The sequence below is a fragment of the Mus musculus genome, chromosome 7, assembly GCF_000001635.26.
Source record: "Mus musculus strain C57BL/6J chromosome 7, GRCm38.p6 C57BL/6J".
NCBI lineage: Eukaryota > Metazoa > Chordata > Mammalia > Rodentia > Muridae > Mus > Mus musculus.
In genome coordinates this window covers 3,629,958-3,645,715 of record NC_000073.6, presented here as the reverse complement: position 1 = coordinate 3,645,715, position 15,758 = coordinate 3,629,958, and the positions used below count along the sequence as shown (strand labels likewise).

The 15,758-nt window shown below is 49.4% G+C and overlaps 2 protein-coding genes and 1 long non-coding RNA gene across 25 annotated transcripts in view; 1 reads left to right on the top strand and 2 right to left on the bottom strand.

The window, feature by feature from the left end:
* Cnot3 (CCR4-NOT transcription complex, subunit 3) overlaps positions 1–469 on the bottom strand; it is a 15,863-nt gene extending 15,394 nt beyond the window's left edge. For 3 of the 10 annotated variants that reach the window (XR_003946437.1, XM_030242409.1, XM_006539753.4), the window contains exon 1: positions 132–469. The gene's annotated coding sequence lies outside the window, so the exon portion shown is untranslated. Of the gene's footprint in view, positions 1–120 lie in introns of all 10 variants that reach the window. The other 7 variants (XM_030242407.1, NM_146176.3, XM_030242406.1 and 4 more) reach the window with 7 other exon arrangements.
* Gm15927 lies at positions 256–14,645 on the top strand. Of its 13 annotated transcripts, XR_003946709.1 has the most exons (7): positions 1,371–1,463; positions 1,547–2,542; positions 5,781–11,072; positions 12,053–12,120; positions 12,614–12,678; positions 13,221–13,518; positions 14,313–14,645. It is a non-coding gene; the product is annotated as a predicted gene 15927 (long non-coding RNA). The 13 variants fall into 13 exon arrangements; XR_003946711.1 differs by having other exon boundaries at positions 1,547–1,902; positions 2,441–2,542; positions 5,781–12,678; XR_003946708.1 differs by lacking the exon at positions 12,614–12,678.
* Prpf31 (pre-mRNA processing factor 31) lies at positions 3,231–15,731 on the bottom strand. 2 transcript variants are annotated; one of them, NM_027328.4, is made up of 14 exons: positions 15,660–15,731; positions 14,974–15,158; positions 14,811–14,871; positions 12,965–13,048; positions 12,315–12,412; positions 11,486–11,592; positions 10,854–11,023; positions 9,358–9,515; positions 8,965–9,054; positions 6,958–7,085; positions 6,786–6,858; positions 6,012–6,140; positions 5,829–5,927; positions 3,231–4,919 (listed from the first exon to the last, which is right to left on the bottom strand). In NM_027328.4, exons 2-14 carry the CDS (start codon positions 15,148–15,150, stop codon positions 4,794–4,796), a joined length of 1,500 nt encoding a protein of 499 aa, NP_081604.3. In that variant the 5' UTR covers positions 15,151–15,158; positions 15,660–15,731; the 3' UTR covers positions 3,231–4,793. The 2 variants fall into 2 exon arrangements, with proteins under 2 accessions (NP_081604.3, NP_001153186.1); NM_001159714.1 differs by having other exon boundaries at positions 6,958–7,067.
* Between the last annotated feature and the right edge of the window lie 27 nt (positions 15,732–15,758).

Below are 15,758 nucleotides of genomic sequence, written 5' to 3'. Positions count from 1 at the left end.
AGCGCGCGGCTTGGGCCCGGCGGGAGCTGAGGCCGTGTCGCGACAGGCAGCAGGGTCGCGGAGCAAGAAGTCGGCCGATGGAGCTGAGGGAAGAGGGAAAGGGGTCCGGCCCAGTCGAACCTGACGCTCACCGCAGGAGCTGGCGCCGCCGCTGCGGAGCGTATCGCGACAGGCGAGGAGGGGGGAGAGAGAGGCGAGCGCCCGCCCGCCGCCTTTTTTTTTTTTTTTTTTCCTCTTTCCTCGCGCCCCGAGCCCGGGCGCTATCGCGATAAGAGGGCGCGAAAGCCGGAAGTAGGGTTGGGTTGTTGATAGAGGAAGTGGGCCCGGGATTGTTCTAGACGACCGAGTAGGGGATTCAGGGATCAAGGAAAGGCCCGGCAGCGGCTGCCGACGGCTCCACGGAAGCTGAACGGGCCCGGTCCAAGATGGCGGCGGCGGAGGCCTCCCCTCCTCTCTTCTCCTCTCTGGCGCCGGCCCGCCCCCGAGCCCCGAATATAGGTCCGTCATTGCTCCCGCAGTACGTCGCTCTGCGCCGTTAGGCGCGCCCCATTGGTTCCTAGCGAGAATGAGGCCAACCTCTTCATTATGATTGGCTGATCTCGGCAAGGCGCGGCGTTCGATTGGCCTCCCGCTCAGCTTGCTTGGATTGGCTCGGGTATTTCTTCCCAGCTCCTCCTCCTCCTCCCCTCCTCGGAGCACAACACGCCAGCGCGAGGACCTGGGTGTCAATCAGGAAGCCTGTGTCGTGCTGATTGGATGTGTCCGCCCCCTTACCCTAAATCAATTGGCAGCGGGGAGGAGTCAGGGTGAGGGGCGGGAAGTTACTCGTCAAGTTTAAAGGCAGCTGTAATTGGTTGCGAGGTGTATTCTACCCTGAACTCATTGGTTAGCTATGAATGTGGGTAGAGGAAAACGACAAAAAGCATAGCGTGTGAGTGTTAAAGGAAGCTTATCTAGTGGGAGACGGAGAGGTGCCAGAGGGTTGGGGATAGTAAACCCAAGTCATCTACCAATCAAAAGAGCCGCCAGCCCTAAGGGGAGGAGCTAGACAAACACCCCGCCCCTTCCCTCGGTTAGCCAATAGGGTAGCTATTAACCTGCCGACAGGTGTGGTTGTCGGAGCATCCTTCCTTTGCCTGTCTAGGCTGTTATCTGATCCTCGTAGTTATTCCCCAAGCGCGTTTGCTTGGTATATCTCTAAAACTCAGTGCTTTCTAAAGGATGAAAGAAAGAAAGAAGGAATCAGGAACATTGCAGAAGCGACTGAGAAACACAAGGCGTGGGACTGACGTTTCTCTGGTTAAGTTAGCAGACTGGGACCTTCCCTGGAGTTGCAAGGACTCCAGCTGTAGAGGAAACTGCGCTTTGCCCTACCTCGGTTACATCTGTAATGACTACTCACTAGAGTTCTGCTATGCTTCTTAAGGAGTAAACTTCTCCGACCACCCTTGCCGAGTGCTTAGGTGAGCCTCTGGTTTAATTTTGTTTGATTCCTGCCGTTTTTACACATACTTGAGTCTCACTCTCTGGATTTCTCGTTGTTTAGTACCCATGAAGCACTCCATAGCCCTTTGCTGACTAGGTTGCAAACGTGAGCACCACGTTTTCATGAATTGGGGAAACTCGATCTATCTCTGCCTACTATGTGGAGGAAAAGAAGATAAATCCACACTTGAAGAGAACGTGCACGTGCATTTCACCGCATCAGAATGGCATGAAGCAAGAGAGAAAAAATGGCTTATAAAAAGGCATATTCTTCGGCTGGAAAGATGGCTCAGCAGTTAAGAACATTTTCCTGCAGAGGACCAGTTCCCACAGGGTGGCTTGCATGCTTGTAACTTCAGTTCCAGATCTGACTCTTTCAGCTGGCATCTGCTGGTGCACTTAAGCTCACACATTTATGTAATTTTTAGATGCATATTCTTAGGGTCACATAGACTTAAGAAGGTGAAACCTAGGGACCAGTGTTTGTCCAGATTTTTTAAACAGCTTCTACACTCTCTCGAGTTTGTTATTCATTCAGTTTTGCTATTTCATGCGGGCCCAAGAATGGGGAACTGCTTCTAGCTCTATCAGGAATCCCTGCCAAATTATTAAGATGCAGCTTCCTTCTTATCTAGGCGGTCCCCAATTCTGCTTTTTCTAACAAGCTCCCAGGATATACTAATGGCCTTAAAAACAGTTATGATTCTCGGGCTGAGCTGCACTTTAGAATCACCGGGGGAGTTGGTGGAGGTAGAATCCAGATACTTAAGACTTATGCTAGAACAATTACATCAACAGCTAGAGTTGGAAACTAGTTATTCTTTCCCTGAAATGATCCATGGAAATTCCTGTTTTTCTTTCCAGTAGAGAGATTTGAAACCAAGGCTTAACATGCTAGGGAGGAAGACTACTATTGAGCTATTTCCAGTCGATTCTTGCCTCTCCTTTTTGACAGATTTCACATAGGACAGGCTGGATTGGACCTAGAGCTTTGCAGCAGAGAATGACCTTGAACTTCAAGTCTTCCTGCTTCCATTTCTCAAGTACTGGATTTCAGGTATGTGCTTACCACCATGTGGCTGCTTCTTCGACCTTTTAAGGAACTGGAAGTCACTGTGTAGACTAGGTTCGCCAGAGAACTCACAGAAATCTGGTCTCTGCCTGGTAACGCTGGGAGTGAGTGAGTGCCACCACACCGCAAAGCCCTTTTAAAATGTTTGAGACATGGCCTTGACACTGCTAGGCAGGCACCCCGGTTTGAACTGTATTGCTGGCCCTTTAAAAACTTTGATTGTGTACGTATAGGTGTTTAGCTTATGCGTGTCTACACCACATGTGCACCTGGTGCCCAAGGAGATAAGAAAAGGATGTCATTCTCTGGGGCTAGAGCTATAGACCATTGTAGGCTGACGTGGGTGCTGGGAATCAAACCCAGGTCCTCTTGAGGAGCAGCCATCTCTTTAGTCAACTCCCCCTAACATTTTGTGTGTGTATATGCATATGAATGTGTGCATATGCATATGAATGTACTGTGTGCAGGTGCACATGCATGTGCTTATGAAGGCCAAGTCAATCTCAGCAGCTCATTTTTTGTTGTTGCTGTTTTTGAGGTTGTTTTGCTTTGTTTTAGATAGGCCACTCATCAGGACCATACATACCTGTGTCCACCTTGTCAGCATTGGAATGGCAAATACATGCTACCAACTCCTTGCCTTTATATGGGTGCCAAGTATTGAACTCATGGTTTTATGCTGTTGTTTTGGCTTTATTTTGGTTTTGGGGTTTTTCAAGACAGGGTTTCTCTGTGTAGCCCTCAATGTCCTGGAACTTACTCTGTACACCAGGCTGTCTTTAGACTCAGAGATCTGCCTGCTTCTGCCTTCCAAGGTTCCCATGTTTTTATGAAATACACTTTACCAACAGTGCTATCTTGCCAGATCTCCCTAGCTTGCTTGCTTGCTTTCTTCCTTCCTTTCTTTTTTGGACACTGGCTTTTTCCTACAGCCTAGGCTGACCTTGAACTCAACTGTGTAGCCTAAGTACTTCCAACCCTTCTGCCTCAAAAGTCTCCTGAGTAAGTAGGATTACAGGCTTAAATACACATTTTTTGAGCTCTATCTTAGCAAAAGTGAAATCAAACTTTACGACCAGCAACCATATCTTAGTGAGTCCTCAAGACATTCTGCAGCATCTTGAATTCCGAGACTCACATCTTCATACTTCACTCCACTCAACACTGGCAAAGTCAGAATGAAGTCAGGCCAGGGACAGAGTAGGGGTTCTAAGGGAAGTGACAGACAAAGGGCTTTCCCCAACAGACCCACGGGGGACTACGATTAAGATACAGTATGTAGAGAGGAATAGAGACCAGGAAGCCCAAGATAGAAAGCCCTAACCTCACCAGCTACATCTACATTTAGACCAACAGAGCTAACCTTAAGCAGAGAAAATGGAGCCCAGCAGCTACTCTCCCTCAGAGAACGACAGACTCATAACAAACCAGACACAGTTCGCACTGTTCAACGTTCTCCCTTGAAGCCCCGGCTCGCAAGTCAGACTGGGTGGTGTGCACTTCTTTTGCTTGCCTGGCATTGGTCCCTCCCACAGGACACCCGCCTGCCTCACCCTTGCTGAGGACCTAGGCTTGGACCCCTCATCAAACATGAATTAAAACAATAGGCTCCACCATGAATGCAGAACTGGGTGGGTGCTTTCTGTACACACTTTCCAAGGCTTTTACGTGCTTCATTTTGTGTGGATGTTTCTTGGACCAAGGTGTCTAGCCTGAGGGACAACAACCCTGTGGGTCTTGTTGGGTCCTGGAGTTTTGTGGTGGCCATGATGCTGATGTTCTCATGGGGCAGGTGATGGTGTTAGAGATAGACAGGGTTTTTCTTAGATTCCAGGATAAGAGCAGAAGAGAGCTGGGTCCATGCTGCTCACACTGGAAGCCCCACAGCTCTGAGTCCTTTGGTTCTTTCATAATCACTCACACCCTCTGTTCAGAGCCCGACACTACACATTTAATTGTACTCGTTCTATAAAAGCACTGCCTTTCCCCCTGTAAGTAAAAAAGCTGAGTGTGAGGAAGACCTTTCTGCCCGTTTAGGGAAGCAGCAGCATGGATGCTGGGGGAGGCAGGCTAAGGTTCTTCATCCTTTTTCTTGGATGCTATGGCCTTGGGCCAAAGGCAAAGCATGGAAGGCTGCCTCCACCACACCACAACTTCCTGGCTGGATATCTGTCACTTCAGAAGCTCCAGTCCTTTATGTCCTTTCAGTGGATGGTCACCTGGAGTGCGGGCTCCTTCAGGTAGACATGGTGCCACTTTTCTCACCCTTGACCTTGAGGAACTCGGCCATGCTAGAGAAATACTTCTGGTTGGCCTCTGCCACCTTCTTCTCGGCTGCTTGTGGGTTCACAATCTCTAGACCCTGGGTTGGAAAGGAAGAGGGTGACAGGTGAAGTTGGGAAGCTCAGGCCTCCCTCTAGATGAGAACCAGACATGTCAGAGTCTCCCAGACACTCTTGTGGACATGGAACCATTTACAGTCCCTGAAGTCTCCCTCAGTTTGGGAGATTTTTGACACAGTGGGTGTTGGGGTAGGTCTTAGATGTCAGGACTGTTAATCTCCTCAGGTGATGTTAAAATCACCACTCCTGCCTGGTTCTGGATAAGGAAACTGAATCCCAGAGGGATATGGCCAGCCAGTTTCCTGCAAATCCCACCCATGACAGTGATGACAATGCTGGCACTATATTGAATATTTCCAATCCTCTTGCTGGGCTTCCCCTAATCCCATCACCGTCCACGCCTGCTTCTTCCTGGCACCTGTGTCTTCTAATACATTGTGTACTAGACTCAATCATCTGTGCTCCCCAACCTTCTCCCCACAAAAGCAAAGCTTGTCTCTTTTGTCTCTATGCCCAAAGCCTGGAACATGGTGGGCAGGTGCTCAGTAGGCACTTGTGGCAAGCTAGGGAGCTCTTTGGTTCCTTGAGACATTATGGGGCGTACTTGCCTATCTCTGTGGTAAGTAACCTGAGGCCATTCTGCTCCACACTGCTCAGTGCCGCTGGGCTGCTGTGATACTCAAGCCCACCCTGATGGCATCCTGACTACGGGACTATTTTTAAACAAAGACTAGGAAGTTCAGAGAGTATCTGGATCACGTGGGCAGCATCCTAGTCCTGGTTCCAAAGTTGGTCTGAGTTTGTCACAACTGTCATGGCCAACTGTTAGGCACTTACTGTGTGGTTGTGGATGCCTAAGCTCATGTGCTATATCTCAACAGATCTCCACAGCAGCCTTATCATATGCCTGGTAGAAAAGGGTATGGTACCTGGAGTGGAGTGAAGGCCACACTGGAGGCAGTCCCTGAGGAGCGGTCACGAATTGTTGACTTCCCACCATACACCACGCTCTGTTTCTGTAAGGTCCGCTGTAGGGAAAGGGGAGGCTGGGATCCAGGCTCACTGACCTCCATATCCCACCTGCCTCCCATTCTCATGGGCCCAATCCATACCTGCAGTGTCTTGGAGATCCTGGCCTTGGTGGCCTCATTCACCTGGGTCTGCCGCACACGCCCACTGCCTGACTTGCCCAAGTGGCCCAGGCTAAAGCCCAGGTCTTCCTGATAGGCATCCTCCTCAATCTGGTGAGACGAGAGCAACCTGCGGTTAAGAAGCTGGGTACATCCAGCCAGTCCCCTGAGGCAGTCACCTGAGAACCCAATCAGCCAGTCTCATGGACACCACCTCATCAGCCAGGGGACTGGCAGCATTAAGTGACCTAATAAGAGCCTACCCTATTGGCCAGAGTCCATCATCCTTAGCAGTATGTAATTAAAGCTCGCTTCACATTTGTCTCAGAAAAGAAAAAACAAAAACAAAAACAAGAGCCTATCCTACCTCTGTTTGGGTATAGCTAGGAACCCTGGGAAGAACTGGTTCCTGACCTGAGTAGAGTAGCCATTTTTTCTCTACATCCACATTAAGTTGCCAAGAATTGGGATGAGCCGCGCTACTGAGGTGGCACCTAAGCGGATTCTTTCAGGACCACCTAGATGACAGTCAGATATAGAAGCAGCCTGGAGAGCTGCGTGGGAAGCCAGCCAGCTGAGAGCTGCAAAGATCACCATGGAGAAGGTGGTTTAAGAGGAGAGGCTAGACAAGAGGGAGGAGGGTTGGGTAGCCCCAGATCTGCTCTCAGATTACAGGGTGGGGAGGAGGGATGGCAGCAGGATGTGCAGAGAGAAGACCCTAATATGGTCCCACTGGTACTGTGGATCAAGCCTGACCTCTCCAAAGCTCATGCGGTTGGCCTGCTTCCGGATCTCCGTCAGTCCTAGCCGTTCCTTCATCTTGCGGTACCTAGGGCAAGTGGGTGTTAACAGGATATAGGGAGCTGGCTGGGAAGAAGTTGTTTCCCTTCCCCACTTCCAAACGTCTAGCCCCATCAGAACTCCTTACCTTCGGCCCCCTCGCTTCTTCCGCTGCCCATCAAGGGGTGCAGGCAGGGGCTTCACCTGCTTCACGGGTGGTGGCTCCTGCCACTTATCAAATTTGCGCTCAATCTCATCCTTTAGTTCGTAGCCCACCTAGGGGGGAGTTGAGAAGCGGTGGCCAGCCATGTAAACTGTCCCCTCAGCCAACATCTATATATCATCAACCCATCTATTGTGTATCTGACCACCTGACAGTGTGCCCTCCCCAAGACATGTTCTTCACGTTTGTCCAGGAATGGTGCTCTGTGGGTTCCAGTGCCTAGTGCTCCTTGAACTTGTAGCTCAGGTTCAGTCCTCATATCTAAGCTCTGCACCCTCTGGATAATTGTCTCTGTCTGAGTCCTGGGCCAGGCAGAATCCCTGTATTCTCTAGTCAACAGACAGCGTGTCATCTCCACTGCCTTACTTCCACACCACAGATCCCCCTGGCCTCTTAGAACAGACCCCAGCTAGCCTGCTTCTCAGTGCCTCTACAGCAGCCAGAGGCCCTCAAAGGTTGTACACATTATCTGCTCCTGGAAGCAGAAGGCTCCTCTCCCTGCTGGGGTTCACTCAACTCTGGCCTCAAGATCTTTGTACTCACTATTCACTCTGTCTGGAGCACTCTTCCAAGTGGATAGCACAAGTAGCCACACGACTGACTATAACTTCACTCAAGCCCAAATTAAAACGTCCTCAGAAGTTTTTCTTCACATTCTCTGTCATCAGAGTCTAAGCTTCCTAACCCCACAGCCCCCCTGATTGCCCCTGGCATTCACAAAGCACCACTGAACCCACTACAGACTTTTCAGAACTACTGCCTAGTTGTTTTGGTCCCAGCTAGAACATAAATGCTGTGTGACACAGCAACCTCCAATCCTAGCTAGCAGCTGGAGCAGGAGGATCAAAACTCGTTCAAGGCTTTCCTGGACTAGAGATAAGACATGTCTCACAAAAGGGTGAGGGTGAGCTGAGGATGTATAGATCTTATAGATGTATGTTCAGTGGTACAGATCAGTTGTCTAGAACACGTAGAGTCCTAGGTTCAATCCCAGTATACCCACCACACACACACAAAAGCCACTGAGGCAGACCTTTGACATCTATATAACCCCCTGCTGTACTGCCTTGTTTAGAAAGTGGCAAAAGGCAAAACCAAAGACTGAACCTCTGACCTGGGCTATGATGTAATTTCTAGCAGGGAAATGCACACAGTATTGTTTCTTAAGCCCACACAGAAAAATAGATGGTATCACTGGAATCATGTCCCTGCTAGTACAGGACAGGTCCTACTATGGTAGGCAAAATACTGTCCCTTCCAACACAGGGCTACACCTTGGTGTCAGGTGTCCTGGTCTCTAGGATCTGTGACTACATTTTACATGGCAGAGGATCTTTGCACAAAAAGCCAAAGATCTGGTATCATGGCTTCTACACCAACACCTCACCTATCTCCTGAGACAGGGTCTCTCACTGGAACTTACTGATTTGGTTGCCAGGCCCACAAGCTCCAAATGCCCTCCTGCCTTCACCTTCCCAGAGCTGGGGTTAGTTACTGATGTGAAGTACTCTGCCTGCTTTCTTTTTTCCCTTAACCTGAGTTAGGAATTGAACTCAAGTTCTCATGCTTGCATGCAGGAACTGAAGTGATGGAGCCGCATCTCCAGCCCTGGGCTTTTTTTCTTTTCAAACACAGGATTTCACTATGCAGCCCAGTCTGGCCTGAAACTTATATAACCCAGACTGCCTCAAACTAATGATCTTCCCACCTCTGTCTCTCAAGTATTGATGTTAAAGAGGCCTAGCCAACTTTTATATGAAGCTACTCCATCTATAGTGAGTTGTCATAACTGATACAGAGCTGAGAATGTGATGGCCTCAGTAGGGGTTGCAGACAGACACATCTGTCTGCTAGTCAGAAGAGGTCTCTGAAGTAGCATCTTCCCATGAAAAGACCCCAAGCACCAGGGACAGATGCCTGTCCTCTCCTCACCTTCCCTTCTGTGCTCTCATGGAAGCTGTCCACACGAGCTGCCAGTGTACACTTGGCAGCCACTAGGCGGGCCGCCTTCCGCCGGAGATCCTGGAGCAATGGCAAGGAGAAAGGAAACTGAACCTCTAGAGAAGGTAACAGCCACTACAATAGTCACTCCTCATCTAGGGCAGCCATACCCCAGACTCTGGGAGGTAAGCCTCATACCCGTGGGCTCTTCTAATAACAGCCTCTTGAGGGGTACACTCTGGCTGCCCCCCAGTTTCCAGCCACCCAACTATTATTGCCAAGTGGTGGCCCCAGAATGGTATCCTCCAGGAGCCTGAGGAATATTGCCAGCCAAGCCAGATAAGGCCTGGTGGCTGGGGGAAGGGGACAAGGTGAAGGACTCACTGGGGGCAGAGACTGCACAATGTCACTGTGGTAGATATAACCAGTATGAGGCAACACTGAGGTAGAAGAGAAGCCAGACAGGGTCTTGCGCTGGGCTCCCAGCAGCATGATGTTGCAGGCAGGCATCTTAGAGAGGTTGGTGAGCCCTCCAGCCACACCTGCAACAAGAGGTGAGGTCAGAGCCCAGGACTTCCATCCAGGAGCTCATGTATACCTTTGTGCTTTGAGTAAGAGTGACTCCCATAGGCGCATAAAGTCACCATGAGGTGAAACTCATGGATAGACTAGACTGATCAGGAGGCGTGGCCTTGTTGGAAGACATGTATCACTGGGGGTGAATTCTGAGGTTTCAAAAGCCCATGCCAGGTCCCACATGTGTGTGTGTGTGTGTGTGTCTGCTTGTGGATCATCTACATCTCCAGCACTATACCTGCCTGCCGCTGTGTTTCCTCCCATGATGATAATGGCTTAAGCCTCTAAAAGTAAGCCCCAGTTGTCTCTTCACAGCAATAGAACAGTGACTACGACGTCTTTGCTCCTTCATTTGTTGGCTGGTTTGATAACAAGTATTTCACTCTGTAGCCAAGGCTGGTCTCAAACTCAAAGTAATCCTCCTGCCTCAGCCTTCTAGATACTGGCGTTACTAGTATGAGCTACTGCATCTAGGAGGATATGGATCTTTTGGGGGGTATTTTATTTTTATTATTTTATGTGTATAAGTAGGGTGTGTGAATGGAGACCAGAAGACACTTTTGGGACTTAGCTCTTCCCACTTGGATGTGGGTTTGGGGGAATCACCACACTCAGGCTGCCAACCCTGGGCAGCAAGTTCTTTTACTAGCTGAGCCATCTTTCTAGCACAGGACACAGAATCTTTAAGAAGATGGCTGAGGTAAAATAAGGTCATATGGATCCTGACTCTATCCGACTGGAATGCTTGTAAGGAAAGGAGATAAGGACACAGATACAAGTGGTGTAACTCCATGAAGACACAGAAGACACGTCTGAGCCAGGCAGAGGCCTCTGGAGAGGTCTCACAGCACCTTGGTCTCAGCCTTTGCCAGCTCTGAAACAGCCTGGCCAGAGGGCCTCAAGACTGAAGCTAAGTAAGCAAAGATGGTGATTTTCCCCATATTCCCTTTTCAAGCACCTCTCTGCAATGAGGGAAGGGACTCTGCTACAGGAGCTTCCAGGAGAAGAGCATAGCATATGGGAGGATTTGCTGCCCCAAGTAGTAGGAAAGCCTGAGCTGACTTCGGTACTCGGTGGTTGCTCCAGAGTCTAAAATGGGCCTATTGTCAGGAAGAGGCCATCTGTGCGGTCTAATTAAGCCAGCCAGCTCAACCTAGAAGGGGGTTGCTGTGCTTCTATTGTGTGGATGTGCCAAACTGGCTGACCTCTGACTTCAGGGGACAACACAATAGGCCAAACCCCACTTTCCAAGGCAACCTAACCTATCAGCAGACTCTGCCAAAGGGACCCCGCTGGGACCTCACCCATGATCTTGGCAGCTGTGGATGCTCCAATGATGATGGACAAGTTGGGTGCAATGAAGGACATCCGGGACTCCACATACTCATAGATGCGGTGTTTGGAGGCATTCAGCTCCAGTGCCATGTCACAGGCCTCCTCTAGCCGCTCTAGCTCCTCATCCGACAGCTGCTGCCTACATTGTGGAGCACGTGAGGGTTGTGGGCAGACTCCAGCTTTGCTAGGTACATTTCTTTCTTTTTTTTAAAAGATGTATTTATTTATTATATGTAAATACACTGTAGCTGTCTTCAGACACTCCAGAAGAGGGCATCAGATCTCCTTACAGATGGTTGTGAGCCACCATGTGGTTGCTGGGATTTGAACTCAGGACCTTTAGAAGAGCAGTCGGTGCTCCTACCCACTGAGCCATCCCTCCAGCCCCACTAGGTACATTTCTAACTGGTGGTCAGCCCCATCTACTGTCTCAGCTGTGTATGTATGTGTGTTTGTTTAGTTCTGGGACTATCATAAAAATTCCATCTGTCTAGGGGCCATAATTCTCAGTCAGCACCACTCTGACCATGCCCTCCATTCTGTCTCTCCTGTTAATTGTCCTATGGTAGGCTTGCGGCACATTACCGTTTGGCATACATACCCCTGGGTAGTAGAGGCAGTGACACTAACAACCATGATAGTAGCATTGGTCAGGATCTGCTGGAGGTTCTCATTGTTCTTGCACTTATCCAGGCTGTTGCCCAGCTCCTGGGGTAGGAAGGGGAGGGAGAATTTGTAGTAAGCCCAAAAGACCCTCTTTTGCTACAACACCAACAGAGGTCTCCCCTTGAGGAAGCTGGGAAAGCTAAGGTCCATACACTGGAGGCCTCTCTTTCCTTTTACACTTTTACAACCTCCCTGCCTAAAGCATCAGTGTGCCTGCTCTGCTCTACGGATGCAGAAGTACAAGCTGGCAAAGCAGCCTCCAAGGAAGACATGCTGCACTAAAGAGGCCGTCAAAAGCGCACTTTATTCCACAGACACAATTCCTGTGCCACCATCCTGATCTCCTGGACAGAGGCAGGACCCCTGCTCTTTCACTTCCACTCGCTCCAATCCCTTGTAGAGAAGCCAACACCTTCCACATCTAATGTTCTCTGCCCTTTCTGACCTCTCCAAGCTTCCCTCCCTGCCCCTTCTGACTTCATCCTTGCTTGTTCCCACGCAGGGTCTTAGCTCTTATTCAGCGGTGGCCTCTGCCAGCTCAAAGGACACCTGCTCCAACTGCAGCCAGAGGTAAGGGCCAGGTCAGTGGTTATCCTCCCATGAAACCAAGGGGAGGAAGGAAGCAAGAGATGTGCATGACACATCCATTCCAGTATCTGTCCCTCACCACTGAGCCCCATTCATGACTCTCCATTATTTCTAGACTTGAGGTTTCATGGTCTAGTGGCCCCAGTTCTTCCCAAGCCAGACTTCTCTCCACTCACCTTGACTGTGCGGATGTAATCCAGAGCATTGGGCACCAAGGATTCTAGCTCAGGGAATCTCTTTGAGTATTTATCCCGGATGAACTTGTGGATAATGTCTAAATGGGACATCAAGGACAGGTGTCTACTGAGGGGGAGGCAGACTCTGCTGCTATCCCCAATACCTACTTCCACCTCTCTAGTAACCAACCCCAAATCATTCTAATTTCCTAGCTGTCTCCAATGCTATGTGCAGGTGGGAGTTTGTTCTACAAAAGTCTACAAAATATGAACTGAAAGTGACAATTTTCAACTTCCAGATCGTGGCCTTAAGGAAACAACTATGGCCTATCTTCCCTCCACATTTGCTGGTAGGGATGCAGAGGTGGGCATCATCCTGGAGCACGTACGAGGTGGCAAAGCCTGGCTGCTCAAGGGGGTCAAAGGATGACTCGAGACCTGCCCTGCTTATTCAGACTTTTATGATGGAGGAGAGTACAATTTATGTTAGTTACTCTGTTATAGAAGATGAACCTAATCAGGGCAATATTTTTGCCCAAGAAAGGCAAACAAAAGAGGTCCAGGTTCATGCCTGTTCTTCCCTTTGGGTCATAACGAAAGAGTGAAGAGCACAGGATACTGGTGTCTCCATAGCCCTTCCCATCACTCACTCAGCTCATTTTCTATCTCCACAGTCAGGTTGTTGGCATCCACAATGACTCGGTACTCAGGAGCTGCCTCCACTGGTCCCATCACTACAAAGAAGAAGGGATATGGATGGGGGAGGAACGAAGCTGGGGACTGAGGTGGAGGCTGGATGGAATCAGAAAGGAGGGGCTGAGGGGGCTACATAAGGGCTGAAGAATTCACTGAGGCTTATATTCCTCTCCAGGAGCCTTACTCCTGCTTCTCATCTTTCTCCTGCAGTCTATCCTCTGGGTCAATCTGGTCTTGACCTCATCTTGCTCCAAAATTAAACCTTCCTATAGCTTCCCAAAGCCTTGAGGCTAGCGAGCAAGATCCTCAGACTGGCACTCAAGGTCTCCCATACAGATGGAGGTCCACGTTCCCCACACCTGCAACCTTGGTGCACACAGCACAGGAGTCCCTTCAGTGAGATCCGGTGACTCGTTGGCTCTACAGCATTATCCTTTCTGCTTTTCTGCTCCATCCTCCCAGCCGCCACCGGGCACTCAAGGCTATTTCACTCCTCCTGCCTTCACAGGTACTGCTCCATCTCCCTGGGACATTCCTTAAGTCTGTTTCTAGAAACCACACTTTATGCATAGACAATTAAATTGGTATTGAGTAATGTGGCCTCACATGTCCCTTTAGGTCATTAAAACTCTGAGGGCATTAAACAACCCCCCACCTCCACCCCAGAAGGGTGACAGTCTGCATGAATTGGGCCACCTCTGCTAGACAGGCTTTGTGTCCACTTCCCCCACTAGTTAAGACACCTGACATGAGCAGACCTGATTCATCAAACTTGACATCAGGCAGTCACGTTCTGTGACTTTCTTTGGCTTTACGGAACAAGAAGTTTCTCTGCCTGCCACTTGGAATCCCTGTAGAAGCTGGCTGGGAGACTCCCATCACTCAGTGAATTAACAGCCCTTGTTCCTTCCCCAGGGTTAGCACAAGTACTCAAATTCCAACAGGGGGCACTTCTTCCCTGACCCAATGCAGGGTTAGTCAGTCCCTTCTGTAGGGACTACAGAGTGGGCATGGTTGCTTCTGCCTCACACTCAGGAGGCTGAAAAAGGATGGTTGCTGAGAGTTCAAGGCCACTATAGGCTACCTAGTAACTTCTAGGCCAGTCTGAACTTCAGAGTGAAACCTTGTCTCCATATTTAAAAATATACGTACATACATGTGTACACACCCTGTCTGTGGATGTGGAAAAGGTCCTATAGTTCAGAGAACCCAGAGACAAGTCTTCTCACAATTAGAAAACACATCAGTTTTATAGTACAATATGCATGTTTATTTTTCTTTCTTCCTTTTTTTTAAACATAGGTGTTGTCTCACTTTCTTCTAAAAAAAATGTATGTATGCGTTTTGCCTGATGTGCATAATATATATATAATGCCCATGGAGAGCAGAAGATGTCAGATCACCAAGAACTGGAGTTACAGATAGTTATGACCCATGTGGATGCTAAGAACTAAACCCAAGACCTCTGGAAGAGCAGCAGATACTCTTAACTATCTCTCCAACTCCATGAATGTACCTATTTCTGAGACAGGGTTTTACCCAGGCTGACTCTGACCAGACTGGACTTGAACTCATTCATGTACCTGCTGCCTCAGTCTCCTAAGTGGTGAGATATAAACACATATCATGTCTGGGTACAATGCAGTATGTTTTCAGAGGGTCAGTAACTGGATTTAAAAAAAAAAAGAAGAATGAATGCTCTGAGGAAAGCTGAGGAGGGAGACACTTGGTGATAAAACCATAAGGAGCAAGAGAGTCGGGGAGTCAGAATGGGCAGAGGAAAGTGAGGGTGGGAGGCACCTTCCGACACGTTGGCTTGCTTGCTGATATACTCCTCAATCTTCATCATGATCTCAGCAAACTGATGAGGAAGGAGAGCACAGTCAGAAACTAGGCCTCTCAGAAAGAACTGCTCTCCGGCCACTCCTCCCTAGGAACGCTGACTTAAAGGGTGCCACCTCACCATCTTGCTGTCCCATAGCTTGGCAATGCTCTTGACTGAATCTCCAGAAAGATCCAGCTGGGTCTCCTCCTGTACATCCTCAATTGCTGGCTCCTCCTCCTCTTCTCCATAGCTTCCTCCTTCCTCTTCTTCTGCTGCCTCCTCGAGGTCAGCCAAGAGCTCATCAGCCAGAGACATCCCAAGGCCTATGGGAAAGGGAGAATGGGGTTCCCTAATACTGCATCTTGACCCTGTCCACTCATATCACCAGAAGGAGCACCTTCTCCCGGATCCCCTTAAGTTTCTTCTTCATCAGCTCCTGTAGCCGCACGCAGGCTCCACAGCTTGCTTAGTTCACGGAGGTTGTCTCCTGTTCCTACCCACACAGAACACAGCACATCCCTCCAGGTACCACCTGACCTGGCAACTTTTCCCCACACCTCTGGGTCTTTGAGCAACTATTCATCTTTGCCTAACCCGGCTCTTTGCTCCCTCACCCTGCCTTCAGTTCTTTCATTCCACCCGTCTGGCCCACGTGCCATATTTCAGCCTAAAGTTATGCTGTGATCCACTCACGTCTTGAATATTAGTTCTAAGGCGCTCCATACGTTTAATATTATTATTTATACTATGATTTAAGTCGCCCGCTACACTTTCTCCTCCAGTAGCTTGGCTTCCGGCCATCCCTTCTTCTCCATCACACTCACCGCTTCGATCCTCTCACAATCGTTTCCAAGAAATCTGCTTCCCCAGAGCTTCGGCTCTCTTTGATGACGTTTACTTGCCGCCGATAAATCTGTGTTTTG

Excerpts from the sequence above, each read along its gene's own strand:
- Prpf31 (NM_027328.4), bottom strand. The coding sequence starts at position 15,150 with ATGTCTCTGGCTGATGAGCTCTTGGCTGACCTCGAGGAGGCAGCAGAA. Across the intron at positions 9,055-9,357 it reads TTGTGCAGTCTCTGCCCCCA|GATCTCCGGCGGAAGGCGGC; the intron begins GTGAGTCCTTCA and ends CCATTGCTCCAG. Across the intron at positions 7,086-8,964 it reads ATGAGAGCACAGAAGGGAAG|GTGGGCTACGAACTAAAGGA; the intron begins GTGAGGAGAGGA and ends ACTCCCCCCTAG.